This window comes from Zonotrichia albicollis, chromosome 6, assembly GCF_047830755.1.
Source record: "Zonotrichia albicollis isolate bZonAlb1 chromosome 6, bZonAlb1.hap1, whole genome shotgun sequence".
Taxonomy (NCBI): domain Eukaryota; kingdom Metazoa; phylum Chordata; class Aves; order Passeriformes; family Passerellidae; genus Zonotrichia; species Zonotrichia albicollis.
This window is the reverse complement of record NC_133824.1, coordinates 62,914,741-62,934,119: the sequence shown is the minus strand read 5'-3', so window position 1 is coordinate 62,934,119 and position 19,379 is coordinate 62,914,741. Positions and strand designations below refer to the sequence as shown.

General features: G+C 46.4%; 2 protein-coding genes across 3 annotated transcripts in view; one reads left to right on the top strand and one right to left on the bottom strand.

Moving 5' to 3' along the window:
* The window catches only part of LOC141729302 (uncharacterized), a 143,268-nt gene that overhangs the window by 59,482 nt on the left and 64,407 nt on the right, over nt 1-19,379 (top strand). Inside the window, exon 2 of the mRNA XM_074542214.1 lies at nt 11,636-11,803. Coding sequence (XP_074398315.1) covers nt 11,636-11,803 — 168 coding nt within the window. The remainder of the gene's footprint in view (nt 1-11,635; nt 11,804-19,379) is intronic.
* The window catches only part of MDGA2 (MAM domain containing glycosylphosphatidylinositol anchor 2), a 220,308-nt gene that overhangs the window by 144,851 nt on the left and 56,078 nt on the right, over nt 1-19,379 (bottom strand). For both annotated transcript variants that reach the window (XM_074544152.1, XM_074544153.1), the window contains exon 2: nt 11,664-11,803. In XM_074544152.1, the coding sequence (XP_074400253.1) occupies nt 11,664-11,803 (140 nt within the window). The remainder of the gene's footprint in view (nt 1-11,663; nt 11,804-19,379) is intronic.

Here is a 19,379-nt window from a genome sequence, read left to right as displayed (position 1 = left end):
CACTATTCCAGCCCATCCATTCATGGAATGGAATTGTTAGGAACCCAACCCATCCATTCCATGATTCCACTGCCTTTAAAGGCTCTTCCCAACTTCCCATTCCAACCCAAACCATTCCAAGATTCCCTAGCACTCTAAGGCTCTTCCCAGCTACATCATTCCAACCTGAACCATTCCAAGGCTCTTCCCAACTACTCCACTTCAATCCAAATCATTTCAATTCCCTTCATGGGGATGGCTCCTGGACTTTCCAGACTTCAAGGATTTTTTTCTCTTTTACTTAATTCATCTTCCTTTGGTTCTGGTGCAGATTCCCTGGATTTCTTTTCCACAGCACTCCACAGCTGATGGCTCTTTCCAACAACACCATTCCAACCCAAAACATCCCAAGATTCCATAGCACATAAAGGCTTTTCCCAGTTTCACCATTCCAGCCCATCTATTCATGGAATTGTGTTGTTGGGAACCCAACCCATCCTTTCCATGGATTCCCCTGCACTTAAAGACTTTTCCCAACAACACTATTCCAACCCAAACCATTCCATGATTCCATAGCAGCTGAAGGCTCTTCCCAACAAAACCATTCCAACCCAAATCATTCCAAGACTCCATAGCACTTAAAGGCTTTTCCCAATTTCACTATTCCAGCCCATCCATTCATGAAATGGAATTGTTAGGAACCCAACCCATCCATTCCATGATTCCACTGCCTTTAAAGGCTCTTCCCAACTTCCCATTCCAACCCAAAACATTCCAAGATTCCATGACACTTAAAGGCTTTTCCCAGTTTCACCATTTCTGCCCATCCATTCATGGAATTGTGTCGTTGGGAACCCAACCCATCCATTCCATGATTCCACAGCACTCAAAGACTCTTCCCAACTGCACCATTCCATGATTCCTGAACAGCTGAAGTCTTTTCCCAACACCATCATTCCAACCCAAACCGTTCCATGATTCTGTAGAAGTTGAAGGCTCCTCCCACTGCACCATTCCAGGATTCCTCAAAGGTTGAAGGCTTTTCCCAGCACCACCATTCCAACCCAAACCATTCCAATTCCACACACGGGAATGTCTCCTGGATTTCCCAAACTTGCAGGATTATTTCTCTTTTGTTGTAATTCCTCTTTCTTCGGCCATGGTGCAAATCCCCTGGATTTTGCCAGCGCTTTCTCCTTAACGATGTATTTACCTCATTAGCATAATTGTCTGCAATTATGTAATTAGCGTTCATATGTGTAATCATTGGAACATGTAATTAGCCCTAATTACACCATTAAAGCCTGCGAGTCAGAAATATCTTTATCATTTTGATTGACAGGCATATGGGAAGGGGGGGAAGGAAAAAAATCCCACTCGTTATTTTTATCTCCTTGAATCACGAAATCTGCAGGAGGATCCAGGATTCAACCCAGAATGGCACTGGAATTATTTTAAAATCTGATAATATTGATCCAAATTATATTGAGGTTATTCCACTGGAAGAGGAGGAGAAAAAACTACTTGAAAATAAGAAAAAATCAGGGAAGTGCAGCAAAATTTTTAAATTAAAAATTTCCTTAAATAAGGAAAAAGAAATTAGGATTTATTTTGAAATACTTGGAATTTTTCCTGTCTAATATCCTAATATGAAAACTCAAGAAAGAGTTTCCACATGCAGCAGAACTTTTGTGTAAAAAGAAATCAAGAATTATCAAAAATAAGGAGAAAAATTCAGGAAAGAGGTACCAAGTGCAGCAAGATTTCTCTGTAAAAAGAAATTAAGAATTATCTGGAAATATCTGATTTTTAATTCTAATATCACTGGATTTGAGGAAGAAATATAATACAGGAAAAGAGAAAACAGAACAGCAGTGAGATTTTTCTGTGAAGAAATCAGGAACTATCTCAAATTACTTAATTTTTATTTCTAATATAACTGGATTTGAGGAAGAAAAATAATACAGAAAAAGAGAAAAACCCTACAGAAATTGTTCTATGGAGATGCTGTTGCATCCTAGAAAAGGATTTTAAAATTCCTTGGATTTTTATCCCCTCTGAGAAAACCAGATTTATTTGAAAACTCAATATTTAGGTTCAGTTTGCTTTATTTAACATCTGTGCTGGGGGCCTGTAGGACAGCACTAGAACAAACATCTGGCATGGAGTAATTTAATTGGGACAGAAAAAATTAGGATTTAAAAAAATTATTTTTAAATAGTATCAATTTACTTTTAAATATTACTTTTAAATATTGACCCAAATTAAATATTTGAATTTATTTCAACTTCTGCTCTTCTAGTTCAGGGTTCTTGGGTTTTTTAGAAGTTTATTTTAAACAGCCAAAACAAAATTAGAAATCAAGTGGCTGAGCTGTCCAAAACCTTGAGAGGAGTAAAAGGGAAGCCTTTAAAAGAGGTATTTGGGAATAAATCTTAGTTGGGAATATAAATATTTCTGGATAAAGACTTTCCAGCCTGATGAATTCCACTGCAGCATCCAAGTGTTCAGGTGAAAGGCAGCAAAATCCACCTGGAGCTTCCCAAACCATTCCCAGCTGCCAGAGGAGGAAGGAGAGCTCAATCCAGGGGAAAATGTTATCCATGGAAACATCAGCACGGAGATTAAAATATCCCAGAATGATCCTGAGAGGTCGTTCCCCCATCCCAGCAGGAAAATCCAAATTTGTTCCGATTCTCCCCACCAGACACCTCAGCTGGGTGAGGCTTTGGGAGCAGAATTTGTTCCCTTAAAATATAAAAGCAACAAACTCCAGAGTTCTAGGAGTTCGTGGGATCACAGAATCCTGGAATGGTTTGGGTTGGGAGGGATTGAAAGGATCACCCCTGCCATGGCGGGGACACCTCCCACTGTCCCAGGGTGCCCCAGTGTCCAGCCTGGCCTTGGGCACTGCCAGGGATCCAGGGGCAGCCACAGCTGCTCTGGCAATTCCAGCCCAGCCAGGAATTCCCAATTCCCAATCTCCCATCCATCCCTGCCCTCTGGCACTGGGAGCCATTCCCTGGCTCCTGTCCCTCCATCCCTTGTCCCCAGTCCCTCTCCAGCTCTCCTGGAGCCCCTCCAGGCCCTGCCAGGGGCTCTCGGGTCCCCCTGGATCCTTCCCTTCTCCATGTGAGCATTCCCAGTTATCCTGTTTCCCCAGCAGAGGTGCATTTTTGAATCATTTTGGCTCCTGGGTGGTAACTCCTGCACAGAATTCCTGGAATTGCCTCACCCTTGGATCCAATTCCCCTTTTCCCAGCTCTCCCAGTGCCCATCCTTCCTGGTTTTCAGCTCTTTCCTGTTGAACAGCTCCTAAATCCTGTGGGTTTAATAAAACCCCAGCTGTTTTTTCCTTGAAAAATGTGAGGATTTGATCACTTCCTGAACCTGGATGGCACCAACAGCAACAACTTCTGTCCCTTCAGGCCCTGCCAGGGGCTCTGAGCTCTCCCTGGAGCCTTCTCCTCTCCAGGGAACATTCCCAGCTCTCCCAGCCTGGCTCCAGAGCAGCTCCAGCATTTGGAGCAGCTCTGTGGATTCCTCTGGATCACTCCAGCAGCTCCATGTCCTGCTCTGTCCCCAGATCTGGGGCAGCTCTGCAGGTGGGATTCCATGGCCAACACTCCTTCCACAGCAATGGGAAGGATTCCTGACAATCCTCCAGAAAAAGCCTCCCGAGCGTTTCCTTGGGAGATCTCCCTCCAGAGCCGCCAGCACCGCCTGATCTGCATCAGCTGCTGGTTTCCCTGGTTACCAAATTATCCTTGTACTCATCCAACCCATTCCTTCCCAGGCACACCTCCCAGCTCCAGCCTTTATTCCAGAGCCACCCCCACCCCGGTGCCAGGAGACAGGAATGGTTTTCCATGCGCCCATGGAAAAAGCAGCTCCTGGTGCTTTATCCCAGAGCTGCTGCTCCAGCCTTTCCTGAGCCCGTCAGGAACAGGGAAATACAAGCTGACAGCACAGAGGGAAAACAAAACACTGCAGAGCTTCGGGAGGGGTGAAAACAGATGGAAAATAGTCAGAGGACAAGCGTCCATATTTCAGGAAAACTGGAATTTTGTCTTGTTTTCCTTAAAATAATACAAGTCCTGCTCTGTGAGCGCTGGGAATTTTCTGTGTGGGATTTCTGGCACATTCAAGCTGCCCAAATGTCAAAATGGAACTGCTCTGGTGCCTCTCCCCAACCTCGATGTCATTCCCAGCTCCATGAGATTCCCTCCAGGCTCATCCCAATGACTGTTGAGGCTGTAACAAGTCTGGGCTGGATATTCCCAACCCAAACTTGCCTTCCCTGCTGCTGCTTTTTTTCCTGGATTTAACCTCTTTGGATTGAACCTCTTTTTATCTGGATTGGACCTCCTTCCCTCAGCACTTCCAAGCCTTTTTTAGGAGCCTGCAAACACATTCCTTGTGGAGAGACAAGCAGCCACCTGGAAACGGGAAAAGTGGCAGGAACTGCTCAAATTATTCAGGATAAAAACAGGCGTTCTAACAGGAGAATTAACAGCAGTTAATTCCTTTTATCAGCTTGCAAACCATTGGAATAATGGAATGGTTTGGGATGCAAGGGACATTAGAGATGAGCTCAGAGGCACCAGTGGCTCATTCCCAAAGATCCTGGTGCGGCTCCAGGAGTCCCTCACTCCGTGCTGTGGATGCTGAGATTCCTGCCCTGGATTTTTGGCACAATTCCTGCTCCTCCCTCCTGGCAGACAGAGCAGGGCAGGCTCGGAGCCCTGCAGAGCTCTGCAGAGGTGTGAATTCAGGTGCTGTGCTCAGGGGGAGAAAAACATCAAATAAACTCCTTGGAGCAGCACAAACGTCATGTGAAGCCTCACCACAGATTGCTTCTCATGCCAGAGCAGGATGGAAACATTTTTCCTTGCTAAACGGGAGTCAAACATTCAGGAAAGGGTTTTCTCCAGCATAAAATCCAGGCTAATTTAGTCATGAGTCAGGCTGGGTTTTGTCAGGTGCTCAGTGAACATTTGTAAAGTCTTCCCGTGAACTGAGGGGTGTCAGATGGAATCAGCATCAATTTTCCTAACAAGGCTCCAATTACTGCTCCAAGGAGCTGCAGAGTGGGGTGGGAAAACAGCTGCTCCCGTGTGAGGGACCCCCGCCCCCCCTCCCTGGGCTGCAGCAGCTCCTGATAAGGATTCTTATCAATTAAAACCAAAAACGTGGCACCCACCCTGCCCCAAAAGAGCCTTTCATGTCCCACTCAAAGCTGATCAAACAGAATGTGGGGTTTTTGTTGAGGGGTTTTTGGGAATGCTGCCTTTTCTGGCCTAATGGATGGAGTGCCAGGGAATGGGAATTTTTCCTTTCCAGGCATTAACTAGGAGAAGGCAGGATCCTGTTCTGCAGTGTCAGAGGAGGCTCCACTAATCACGGGGAGTAATTAGGGGGATGCATTTGAAATAATTAAGGAGTTTCTACAGTGTGCCACAGTTACCTGGGTCTGCTCATGGGGAGAGCTCGGCGCTTCCCAAGGAGTTTATGAGTGACAGGTTAATGGGGAATGGCTTTAACTGAAAGGGAACATTGGGAAGGAATTCCTGGCTGGGAGGGAGGTGAAGGGTTAGGATGGAATTCCCAGAGCAGCTGTGGCTGCTCCTGGATCCCTGGAAATGTCCAAGGCCAGGCTGGAGCAGCCTGGGACAGTGGGAGGTGTCTCTGTCCGTGTCAGGGTGTGGCACTGGAGGGGCTTTAAGTTCCTTCCCATCCAAACCATTCCATGACTCCATGAATTCCATATATATAATATATATAATATATATATATAATATATATAATATATATAATATATATATTATATATATTATATATATATATAATATATATAAAATTATATAATGTGTGTAATATATAAAATATAATATGTAATACATATAAATATGGTATATAAATATGGAATATATAAAAATATAAATATAAATATATATATATATATACACACATACATACGGAATCATATATATAAATATGAGCTTCAAGGTTCCTTCCAATCCAACCATTCCTGCTTTTTATAATATATATATATATATATATATATATAATGTGTATAATATATAAAATATAATATGTAATACATATAAATATAGTATATAAATATAAATATAGAAATAAATAAATAAATAAATAAATAGATAAATATATATATATATAAATACACACATATGGAATCATATATATAAATATGAGCTTCAAGGCTCCTTCCAATCCAACCGTTCCCTGCTTTTTGTCACTTGGATCCCCTCCTTTGGCCACCCCAATTCCCAGCAGGCAGGATGTGTTTTTCCAAGCTCGCACCCCTCTGGAGCAGCATTTCCCTGTCTCTGCTCCGGGCTCACAATCCCAGGAAACCACCGGGATCTCCTGGCAGCTCCAAGGGGAGCCGCTCCCGCTGCCTCAGTGGCATCAGCGCAGCACCCAACTCCTACAAGTGGGAAGAAAACACAACCAAACAGAGGCAGGGAGAAATTCCAGAGCTCCTAAAAGCAGATCCTCCCCTGCTTTGCTTCCCGGGAAAGCCACGGATCCATCACGTTCTTCACACCCCAGCAGCACCGTGAGCACTCCTGGATTTTTCCGGGAGAAAGGGACGTGCTCCGATGGCCCTGCCTGGAAGGAGGGTGGCAGGAGGATGTGAGGAGGAGGAGGTGGGATCTCGTTAAGATGTGTTGCAACCTCCAAACAGGAGAAAAAAAAAAATAAAAATCCCGGAGTGTGCAGCTTCCAGATGGTTGGAATGACGTGTGGCACTGGCAGCTGCTCCTTCCTGAGCCTTGGGAATGAGAGTGGGGAGGCAGCACCTGGCAGAGGGGGGGACACGGTGGGAGGGCCAGAGGTGACCCTGCAGTGTCCGGTTTATCTCGGCTGTTTGAGGGGCCTGGAAAGGCCTGGAGTGGCCTTGGGGCAGCCCGCGTATCGAAGGACGAGAAGAGGCTTCAGTTCTTCTTTCGGTTTTTATGTTTATTAATTGTTTATCTAAAAGATGTTCTTTCAGCCGAACAGAGATCTGCTCAGCAGTCAGCCATGGGCACACTGTGCCGTCCCCCGGACCGCCACGTATCTTTATACCCATTGTTACGTATACAATATTTATCATTTTTCCCCAATACCATCTATTCTTATAACTCGGTGTACTCTCAGTAATAACCAATCCAAAGGTGCCACCATCACCAAAGAAGATGGAGGAGAAGAGGAAGAAGAAGAAGGACAGGACACACCCCAATTCCTCCATCTTACTCCTCTAAACCCCCCTGTACATAAATCCTAAACCTTGTGTCTCACCCTCTAATTAGCTAATCTTTTCGCCATTCACCCTGTGAAGCCCTCATCCTTGTCGTCTCCTGTGTAGGGTTAAAGTCCAGCTACCAGACACTTCTGGCAACATTCCAGGACTCCCGAGCCCCCCAAGCTGGTCTCGGTGGCTCAGCATCTCAGGACTGAGATCTTGAGATCCGACACTGCAGCACTGGGAGGGACTGGGGGAGCACTTGGACACTGTCCCCTGTCAGTTCTGCACCTTTCGCTGCTTGGAATGTGCCATTCCCACCGGAATATTGTGCTGGAATGTGCCATTCCCACCGGGATAACGTGAGAGAATGTGCCATTCCCACCGGGATAACGTCACCCGAGGTGGGACAGCACTTGGGGGTGAACCACTGGAAAAATCACAGCCAGGGGAAAGCAAAGCCCAAGGAGGGGGAGGTTGGATTGACAAACAAGGTCTTTATAAACTCCTGGAATCACAGAGATTGGAAAAGCCATCCAAGACTGAATCCCAGCATTTCCAAGGCCACCACTGACCAATGTCCCCAAGTGCCACATCCACAGGGATTTTAAATCCCTTCAGGGGTGGCGACTCCACCACTGCCCCAGGGCAATCTTTTCCATTAAATTTTTCCTTATCTCCAATATAAACCTTCCCCGGAACAACCTGAGACCAGTTCCTGTTGTTACTTGGGAAAAAAGCCTGGAAAAAAAAGCCTGGACAAACCCTCCCATTCATCCTTCAGTGGAAAACCAGGAATTCAAAATCCCAGCCGATCTCTGCTCATCGGATGCTTCTTTCTCTGCTCCCCATGATCCAAATGTCATTCCACACTTTGGGAAGGTTTTGTTTCCAATGACTGAACCTGCCTGCACGGGTGAGAATTTCCAAGAAAAATCAGGAAAAAACCACATTCCTCAAGGCTGGGCAGGAGATTGTCACCAGTGGGGATAAAATGTCACCTCTTAACTATTCAATCCAGGAAATCCCTCATTTGTGTCCAGGGATAAGTGGCCTTTGGATATCCTGGCACATCCCTTTGGAGCTGGAGAGCAGGGACAGCCCAGGCCATGGAGCCTGGATAAAATCTGGGAAAAGGACAGGTCCCCACAGGGTGATCCTGCTCCAAACTTGGCAGGGTTTTATCCAAAAATCAAACCCACCTCTCCTGACAGCTGCAATTTATGGGAAAAAGGGCTGCATTCACCTCACCTGAGCAGGGATAAAGTGCTTTAAAAATTCCAGCCAGGAAAATTATTTCTATGGCAACTAATGGTGCATTCCAAAGCTGGGTGTGAGAAGGTGGGAAATCGGGAATAACAAATATTAGCACATGGAACATCTCAAAATCACTCCATGGATAACAAGCAGACATTCAAGGATGTGTTGGGGTGCTCAGAGTCTTGTATTTAATTAGGAGTGAGGTGAATTTTTGGGATTAACAGAGTGATCATTTTTAATTCTCCTTCTTTCTGGTAATTCTCATACCCTTTTATTATTCCTCCCAAAAACCTCACTGATGCTGAGAAGACTCCATGAAAATTTAGAGGAGAAATTCCAGAAAATTTCCAGCAATTGGAAAGTGCAACCACAACTCTGCACACAGGAATTTCCCTGCCTGGAAATAACCCCAGGGGAAAATTTTGGTGGGAAAGGCAGCAAAGAGAGCTGTAAAAATGGGAAGATTTGATAAATCTGAAGATCTGTGTTCAAAGGGAGGCCCCCCAGAGTGGCATCACTGCGAGGATGACTTGGAGCAGATCAGAGACATCCCTGAGTCATCAGACCCCAAAGAACGACATCCGTTGATCCCAAAGTTAAAAGAACAAATGTTGGAAAGACAAAAAAGGCACAAATGTGTGCTTTGGTAAAGCAGGAAGGAGTGACAGGAGAGAAAAGGAAAGAAATAGAATTTTTTGTCATTAATTCATTTCTCCTCCCAGAGCCTCAAATCCTACAGATTAGAAATCCCTGGGAATGTTCAAGGCTTGGAGTGGAAAATATCCCTGCCCATGGGAGGAGTTGGCACTGGTTCATTTTTCATCTCCTTTCCAGCCCAAACCATTCCACAATTCTGTGATTTTACAAACTCCCAATCCAGGATTGTTTAATTCTTCCAGCATTGAAACCAAAAGGAGTTTCCATGCCAAGAAGAACTGGAAAATTTGAGTCAACGTGGAAGTGTGAAAGCATTCTTGGAATGCACAACTCCATATTTTATAACCCCAATTCCCCAGCATCTGATCAAACAGCAGCTGGAAAACAATTTCCATGCAATTTGCAACCCAAATCTGAGAGCATCCTGTGGAAAGATCAGGAAAAAATTGGAATGCTGGAAACACCATCCCTAAACCAGCACAGAATAAACTTCCACTACTTTAGCTTTAAATCTTCCCCTTAAACTGGGAACAATCATGGAATGAACAACAAAAGCAGCAAACCCCTCCTTCCTGGAGGAGCTCATACTGAAGGCCTCTGAATTCCCTGTTCCCAGTCCCTGCCTGTCCGTTGCAATTCCAAGAGCAAAGAGTTAAATTCATCACCTTGGCAAGAAAATCCCTGATGATTGTCCTAATTAAAAATAACTGATTAACACAGTGTCCTGGCCCAAGGGGGTCACACCAGGGAGGTGCAGCAGGAGTTGCCAGCAATCTTGAGCTTGATAAAATAAGGGTAGGCCTGGAAAAACTGAATTTATTCCCAGGTAATTCTGGTTTATCCAGCTGCAATGCTGGGGGTTCCCTGACATTGCTGATCCAGGTGAACAAGATTTCCCAAGCTCTTGGGTTCCCTCATCCAGAGCTCCAGCTGGGTTTCTGAGGACTGGAGTGTGAAGATCGCAGACAACAGGACAACTTTAGGGATTTTCACCCAACAATGGTCACCCTTATAATTGTTTTCCTTCTCTTTTACCAACCTCCATGGAAATCAAACACACCGGGAATTTAAAGCACAAATCCTAGGTGATTCTGGTCTATTCAGCTGCAACGCTGGGGGTTCCCTGACATTGCTTATCCAGGTGAAGAGGGAGACTTTCCCAAGCTTTTGGGTTCCCTGCTCCAGCTGTTCCCTCTTCCAGAGCTCCAGCTGGATTTCTGAGGACTGGGGTGTGAAGATCCCAGAAAACATGACAACTTTAGGGATTTTCACCCAACAATTGTCACCCTTAGAATTGTTTTCCTTCTCTTTTACCAACCTCCATGGAAATCAAACACACCAGGAATTTAAAGCACAATATTGCTGATTTTTACAGCAGATTTTCCAAAAAAACTCTCCAACAATTGTCACCCTTATAATTGCTTTCCTTCTCTTTTACCAGCCTCCATGGAAATCAAACACACCAGGAATTTAAAGCACAAATCCTAGGTGATTCTGGTTTATTCAGCTGCAACGCTGGGGGTTCCCTGACATTGCTGATCCAGGTGAAGAGGGAGACTTTCCCAAGCTCTTGGGTTCCCTGCTCCAACTGTTCCCTCTTCCATAGTTCCAGCTGGATTTCTGAGGACTGGGGTGTGAAGATCCCAGACAACAGGACAACTTTAGGGATTTTCACCCAACAATTGTCACCCTTAGAATTGTTTTCCTTCTCTTTTACCAACCTCCATGGAAATCCAACACACCAGGAATTTAAAGCACAATATTGCTGATTTTTCCACTAGATTTTCCAAGAAAACTCTCCAACAATTGTCACCCTTATAATTCTTTTCCCTCTCTTTTACCAACCTCCATGGAAGTCAAACACACCAGGAATTTAAAGCACAATATTGCTGATTTTTCCACTAGATTTTCCAAAACAACTCTCCAATAATTGTCACCCTTATAATTGTTTTCCTTCTCTTTTACCAACCTCCATGGAAATCCAACACACCAGGAATTTAAAGCACAATATTGCTGATTTTTACAGCAGATTTTCCAAAAAAACTCTCCAACAATTGTCACCCTTAGAATTGTTTTCCTTCTCTTTTACCAACCTCCATGGAAGTCAAACACACCAGGAATTTAAAGCACAATATTGCTGATTTTTCCACTAGATTTTCCAAAACAACTCTCCAATAATTGTCACCCTTATAATTGTTTTCCTTCACTTTTACCAGCCTCCATGGAAATCAAACACACCAGGAATTTAAAGTGCAAATTTGGGAATTTACACTTGAATAAACCCAGGAATTTAGGGTGTAAAAATCTGATTTTTACACCAGATTTTCCAAAACAAATCACCAACATTCCTGCTGTTGATGTTCCTCTGGAACACCCAACATCCACCCAACAGCCGGGATGGATCCCTCACCTGGATCCCATTGGATCTTGCCCACCGCGCAGACTCTGAAGGTGAACCCGGCTTGTGGAGGGTCTGGGGGTGTGGAGGGGACAGGTGTGGTGGGCAGGGACTCACCTGTGGCCGGGGGTGGCCGGTGACCAGGCAGGTGAGCTCCAGGGTCTCTCCCTCGCGGATGGTGTAGACGCGCTCGGAGTAGCGCTCCTCCTCGATGTTGCAGGCCAGGCCCGAGTGCACGATCCGCACCGTGGGGGGGGCTGCAAGGCCAGCAGAGAAACGGGATCAGAAACACACGGATCGTCAAATCACGGGATGTTCCAAGCTGCAAAAATCCCACAAGGATCAAGTCCAACCCTTAAGGGAATCAAATGCGACCTTGGCATTCGCAGCTCCAAGATACAACAAATCGAGCCCACCCCAAACAACCCCAGTCCTGGACCTGGCCATGAGCTGGGGGGTCTGCAAGGCCAGCAGAGAAATGGGATGAGAATCACAGAGATCATGGGATTATTGGATTTTTGAGTTGGAAAAAATCCACGAGGATCAAGTCCAGCTCTTAAGGAAATCCAGTGTGACCTTGGCATTCTCAGGTCTATGATCCAACCAACCAAGCCCATCCCAGACCACTGCACTCCTGAGCGTGGCTGTGAGCTGGGGGTGCTGCAGTGTGAGCAGAGAAACAGCATCAGAACTACACAGATCACCAAATTACGGGATGTTTCAAGCTGGAGGAATCCCACAAGGATCAAGCCTAGCCCTCAAGGAAATCAAACACAACCTTGGTATTCTCAACTCCATGATCCAACCAACCCAGCCCACCCCAAACAACCCCAGTCCTGGACCTGGCCATGAGCTGGGGGGTCTGCATGGCCAGCAGAGAAATGGGATGAGAATCATGTGGATCATGGGATTATCAGATGTTCTGGGTTGGAAAAAATCCACAAGGATCAAGTCCAGCTCTTAAGGAAATCCAATGTGACCTTGGCATTCTCAGGTCCATGATCCAACCAACCCAGCCCACCCCAAACAACCCCAGTCCTGGACCTGACCATGAGCTGGGGGGTCTGCAAGGCCAGCAGAGAAATGGGATGAGAATCACAGAGATCATGGGATTATTGGATGCTTTGGGTTGGAAAAAATCCACAAGGATCAAGTCCAGCTCTTAAGGAAATCCAATGTGACCTTGGCATTCTCAGGTCCATGATCCAACCAACCAAGCCCATCCCAGACCACTGCACTGCTGAGCGTGGCTGTGAGCTGGGGGTGCTGCAGTGCGAGCAGAGAAACAGCATCAGAACTACACGGATCACCAAATTACGGGATGTTTCAAGCTGGGGGAATCCCACAAGGATCAAGCCTAGCCCTCAAGGAAATCAAACACAACCTTGGTATTCTCAACTCCATGATCCAACCAACCTAGCCCACCCCAAACAACCCCAGTCCTGCGGCTGGCCCTGAATGGGGGGGCTGCAAGGCCAGCAGAGAAATGGGATGAGAATCACGTGGATCATGGGATTATTGGATGTTTTGAGTTGGAAAAAATCCACAAGGATCAAGTCCAGCTCTTAAGGAAATCCAATGTGACCTTGGCATTCTCAGGTCCATGATCCAACCAACCAAGCCCACCCCAAACAACCCCAGTGCTGGGGCTGGCCCTGAATGGGGGGGCTGCAAGGCCAGCAGAGAAATGGGATGAGAATCACGTGGATCATGGGATTATCGGATGTTCTGGGTTGGAAAAAATCCACAAGGATCAAGTCCGGCCCTCAAGGAAATCCAATGTGACCTTGGCATTCTCAGGTCCATGATCCAACCAACCAAGCCCATCCCAGACCACTCCACTCCTGAGCGTGGCTGTGAGCTGGGGGTGCTGCAGTGTGAGCAGAGAAACAGCATCAGAACTACACGGATCACCAAATTACGGGATGTTTCAAGCTGGAGGAATCCCACAAGGATCAAGTCCAGCTCCTAAGGGAATCAAACACAACGTTGGCATTCTTAACTCCATGATCCAACCAACCCAGCCCACCCCAAACAACCCCAGTCCTGCGGCTGGCCCTGAATCGGGGGGCTGCAAGGCCAGCAGAGAAATGGGATGAGAATCACGTGGATCATGGGATTATCGGATGTTCTGGGTTGGAAAAAATCCACAAGGATCAAGTCCGGCCCTCAAGGAAATCAAACATCACCTTGGCATTTTCATCTCCATGATCCAACTGACCAAGCCTATCCCAGGCCACCCCAGCCCTGCAACCAGCACTGAGCATCTCCCACACACAGTTACTCACTGTTTACTCAGCACATACTCATCACCACAAGAGATTTCCATGGTTTTTATTAATCCTTGCCAATCCCCTGGATGAAACCTTCAGCACCCCCCGCTTGCATTCCAATTTTTTTTGTTTCCATTTCCAAAATGAACTTGGCATTATTGTTTTTATTCTATATCTTCCTAAATGCATTATCACACTCGTTATGCAAATGAAAAGACTTAATTAAAGCAGGAAAATTAAGCAGGGGAAACAGTGGCACTGATGCTGCTGCTTCCTTTCCAAATCCCGTCAGCGGGATCAGGATTTGGAGCAGGAGTTAAGTTCAGGCAGAACCTTGCTTTAATTTCCTTGTTGGTACAACCTGTAGTACAGGAATTACTCAGATTTACACATCGTAAGTGTAAGGAATGCACGACATTCCTGTTATTACACCTGCATAAATCCCAGCTCCATTTCCACAAGACTCCAAAGTACATTCCCAGCTCCACAATTTCGCTTCTGAACCATGAAATTCACGGCTATGACAATTTCCAGGGAGTGGATCAATAGGAGAAGGAAACTGATTTACTGACCCTAATAAAAGCACAGAAACTAAAGGGCACAAAGGATAAAATGGAATTCTGTGGGATTTAAACACCCGGAATTCCATCCTTTCTGTTCATCCATGTGATGCCATTGAGCTCCCAGCCCCATTTCCCATGGAAGAGCCTCAAAGCTTCTCCCCAGGCTCTTTGCAGTAGCTGGATGCCCTTCCCAGGGCTGCTTTGCCAGGTGTCCACGCTGCACATCACACCAACCCTGCTTCTCTGGTCATCCTGCAATTCCTCTGCTAGGATCCACATGGAATTCCCGGGATGCAGGGCTCTGGCATCCCTTCAGAACCCCCCCTCACCATGGCATTCCTGGTCCAGCCCTCACACAGCTCCCTGTGGACACAGCCCATCGTGGGATCCTGATCTGAAGGCCTGGGCTTGATCCAAACCTGCCAAGAATTCCAGTGTCTGAGCCTGGCTCTCCACAGCCTGGAGAAAATGAGGCTCAAGGCAAGGAGGCAGAAGAGGCAGAGGAGGAGCAGGGAATGGATGCTTCCTCCATAGAAACATGGAATGGTTTGGGTGGGAAGGACCTTAAATCCCATCTCATCCCATCCCATTCCGCTATCCCTGGTTGCTCCAAGCCCCATCCAAACCTGCCTTTGGACACTTCCAGGGATCCAGGGACAGCCCCAACTTCTCTGGGAATTCCATTCCAGAGTCTCCCCACCCTCCCAGCCAGGAATTGCTTCCCAATATCCCATCCAGCCCCACACTCAGTTTGAAGCCATAATTCCAGCAAAGCCTCCAGCAAGCTCTGCTCTTCCAGCCACCACATCCCGAGTTCCAAAGCCCCAGGAACTTTCCCTCCTCACTTTTCCACAAGGTTTAACAAAGAACAACACACCCCTGCTCCAGCCAAAAGTGCTCCCAATTACCCCAAATCCAACGCAATGATGGAATAAAGGTGCTTGGAACAACCTGAGATAGTGGAAAGTGTCCCAGCCCATGGCAGGGGTGGAACTGGGTTTAAGATCCATTCCAATCTAAACCCTTCTGGGATTCCATGATTCCCTTATCTCATAGATACAGGTGGATCTCCCATGAAGCTCCTGGAATGTCCTTTGTTAGGAATCAGGGCCATGTGTCACACTCTAACCTGGAAACAATCCGTGAATTCCTGACTATGATTATTTTTCCGGGTAGAACAGCAGCACCAACACTTGGTCTGCTGATTTTTCCCTGGAATTCCTAGGAATGCTGATCCCCCTCCGTATCCTCAGGAGTTCAGCATCCCAAGGACATGGAATGTGCTCTTTGCTCTGCCATTTCCAGGGCTCTGAGTCACCACTGGGACTTCCATCATCTCCCACCCCACGGATTCCAAAACGCAGGAATGCTGAAGCAGAGCCAGGGAGCAGAAAGGTAAGCGAGGGTTCAGCACGGCTCATCAAACTTGGGACCAAATTAGAGCAGTCAGCAGCAATATTCCAACATCCTTTTAAATCCATATTCCATTAATATTCCATTCTTATTCATGTTATATTCATCTAACTCCAAATCGCAGCTGAAGTGTCCTTCATTTTAGTGGCTGTGCCACTCTCCTGAATCCATTAAATTTGGGAAGGAGCAGGAAAGGGAAAATGCCCCCCTGGGTGTTGTTATCACCAAGGAAAACACTGCTTTGAGAGGAGATCAAACCAATCAAGGGAAATAGCAAATATTCCTCTTCCAGTAAGTGAAAAATCTTATGGTTCGGGAGACATCCCATAATTATGAAATGTCACCTCCCTCCTTCCTGCAGGAATATTCATCCCAGCTCCTCCTGAAAGCTGCCTCCAGGGATTCCATCCATTAAAACTGTATCAACTTAGCATTGATTTTGTTTGTGACATTTGAGGAGAACTTGGCTGGGGATTGCACATGGAAAACGCTGTGTGGATCCTTCCCTGTGCCATTCCCGGCAAGGCACAACCTGGAGCAAGGGAAGGTTCTCCAAGGAAAAGGTAAAACAACAAATCCGAGCACAACCCCCTCATTCTGCTGCAGGAGTTGTGTGATCCCACAAGATTCCCTCTTTCCATGACAAATGGAAAGGTTCTCCTTTCTGTGTCTCCTTTCTTGGCTGTTCTTTTCCACCAGTTCCACGTTTAGGTGGGATACTGGAAAGGAATTCCTGGCAGGGAGGGTGGGGAAGCCCTGGAATGGATTTCCCAGAGAAGAAGTGATCCAAAGTTCTGACCCAAAGGAATTCCAATGGAATTTGGGTGTTTTCTCAGCTTGGAAATTCTTCACTGGACTCACACTGGGAGGCTTGAGGACGATCTGGTGGTCCCTGAGCTGTGCTGTTAGACTGGGAATGGTTGGGAATTCCTCTCCTCCAGGTCCTCATGCTGATCTTTTTTTTTTTAATGGAAAATGCTATCAGGATCCTCTGAGAAAAGTGGGAATGAGGTGGTGTTTTGGATTGGCAAAATGGGGGAAAGTTTGAGAGGACTTTGGGATTCATTTCAGCTGAGAAATGAGAATCAATGAGAAGAGTAGTTGGGAGATGGAAATTCCTGGAGCTGGGAATGGGAATGATTCCATGGAGAGGGACTTGGGGACAAGGGGTGGAAGGACAGGGCCCAGGGAATGGGTCCCACTACCAGAGGACGGGGAGAAATTGGATATTGGGAAGGAATTCCTGGCTGGGAGGAGCTGGAATGGATTTCCCAGAGGAGCTGTGGCTGCCCCTGGATCTCTGGAATTATCCAAGGTAAGACTGGAACAACCTGGGATAGGGAAGGTGTGGATCCCAGGGGTGGAACTGGGTGGGCTTGAAGGTTCCTTCCATCCCAAAACATTCCAGAATTTTGTACCAGGATCCCTTGGCACAGCTCTTTCCTGGTTCAAAGTTTTCCACACACAGAGATTTGGTCGAGTCCTTGCTGGAAAATAGGAAATTAAACTCTGACCAACATCAGAACTCGGATCCTGGAATGGATTCCCTTAATCTGAGCAGTACCAAGACCTTCCTGGTTCATGGAATGTGTAGGATTCCTTAAAACTTAATTAAAATGAGAAATTTCCTTTTTTTTTTTTTTTTTTGGAAATAGGAGATCCATGATGGACCTGCTAGAAAATGCAGGCTGGATTTGCCACGAATCAAATCCCTCTCCCCTCCTGCAGCCTTGAGCTTTCCCCTTGAAAATTAATTAGCAGGAGTGAAGTCCCTGTGAATTTTGTGCAGTTCTGAAGCAGAATAAGGAGGAAATAATGGGATTTTCTGAAGAAAAAGGAGATTTGAAGTAATTGCAGGCACTTGCTACTCTCAGAATTCACTTTTCCCATATTTTCCCAGCTCTTAATTCTCCTAAACTGCAAATGGAATGACCAGGAATCTCTAAGGTATTGCCATGGGAATGCACTGCCCTCATCAATGCAGAATTTGGAGCATTTTACTGCAGCTAATTTGGGATTTGGGGCTATTTTTCCAGCTGGAGGTGAGGCCCAGTCCACAAATAAATGGAATATTGAAACAGGGTTTTTTTTATTTCTTCTCTAAGTGAGTTTTTCTTTGGGGAAATTCAAATGCTACACAAGTAGCTTCAATTAAACAAATATTCCATTTATGGAGAAATCTTTCATTTTGGCTCCAAGCTGAGCCAAATCCCAGGTGCCTGAGAGAGGAAACTTCCAGGTGTGATGCTGACCAGATTTCAAACCAGTTGTGCCATTCCAGGACCACTCCATATCATTCCTAAATATTTCCCACCTGATACCCACGGGAATATTTATTGGGCACTTTCCTCTGAGCTGAACTTTCCCATCAAACAGGACAAAGTCACCTTTTATCCCATTGGGGATAATTTTTCCACGTTGCTCAATATTCCTGCCTACCCTGGTGCTTGTGGAGCTCCACGATTGATGGCACTGCCATCCCAAGGCTCCCAGATAATCAAATCCCACTGCTGCTTCCCAACACTGCCGCCACAAAATCAGGCCTGACCGAATTTTGACACTGCAAAGCTTAGCAGCGCTGGGTCTATTGGGTTTGGGCTGTCCTAAGGCTGTTTCTCCAGGAACAGACGGATTTATGGCTTTTTTCCCACCCTTTACAACTCCTCTCGCTGCTGGTTATTGTTCCTGCTGCTGGGCATGTGTAAAAACTGCTGGAGTTCAGAGGGGGATCAGGAAAAGGCCAGGAGAGCTCCTCAGAAATGGGTTTGGGCTGAGAATATAAAATCATGGAATGGTTCTCGAGAGAAAGTTGAAGATTATCCCATCCCACCCTTGTACTCCAGTCACCGATTCTGAGTGTGGGAGTAAATGAAATCCTTCCTGCGCAGTGATCCCAGAAATTCCCAATATTCCAGGACTTTTCCAGTGTTTCAGGCCATGCCTGGGGCAGTTTCTCGCCATTGCCTGGTGCTGGGAATTCATGGATGTGCCTTGTTCTGTGTGAGTTTCCGACTCCTGGTGATTGGGAAAATCCATTGATTGGGAAAATCCAATGATTGGGAAAATCCACTGATCCTTTCCCATCTGTGCATATGCCCAAAGAATCATGGAATGGTTTGGGTTGGAATGAGACTTAAATCCCACCCAGTGCCACCCCTGCCGTGGCAGGGACACCTCCCACTGTCCCAGGGTGCCCCAGTGTCCAGCCTGGCCTTGGGCACTGCCAGGGATCCAGGGGCAGCCACAGCTGCTCTGGCAATTCCAGCCCAGCCAGGAATTCCCAATTCCCAATCTCCCATCCATCCCTGCCCTCTGGCACTGGGAGCCATTCCCTGTGTCCTGTCCCTCCAGGGCCTTGTCCCCAGTCCCTCTCCAGCTCATTTCCTTTGGAAGCACTGGGATCCTGAAGTTCTCCATGCCTGGGAAATCAGGAGTCTCCCGCTCAAACAGGGGCTGTCTCACCCCCAGTTCATTGCAGTAGAACAGATACAGAATATCCTCTGCAAAAACAATTTTTTAGGGAAGTCAGAGAAGGAGATACTTCCTAAAAACACGGGAATTTGGTTTCTAGTTTGCTTTAATGA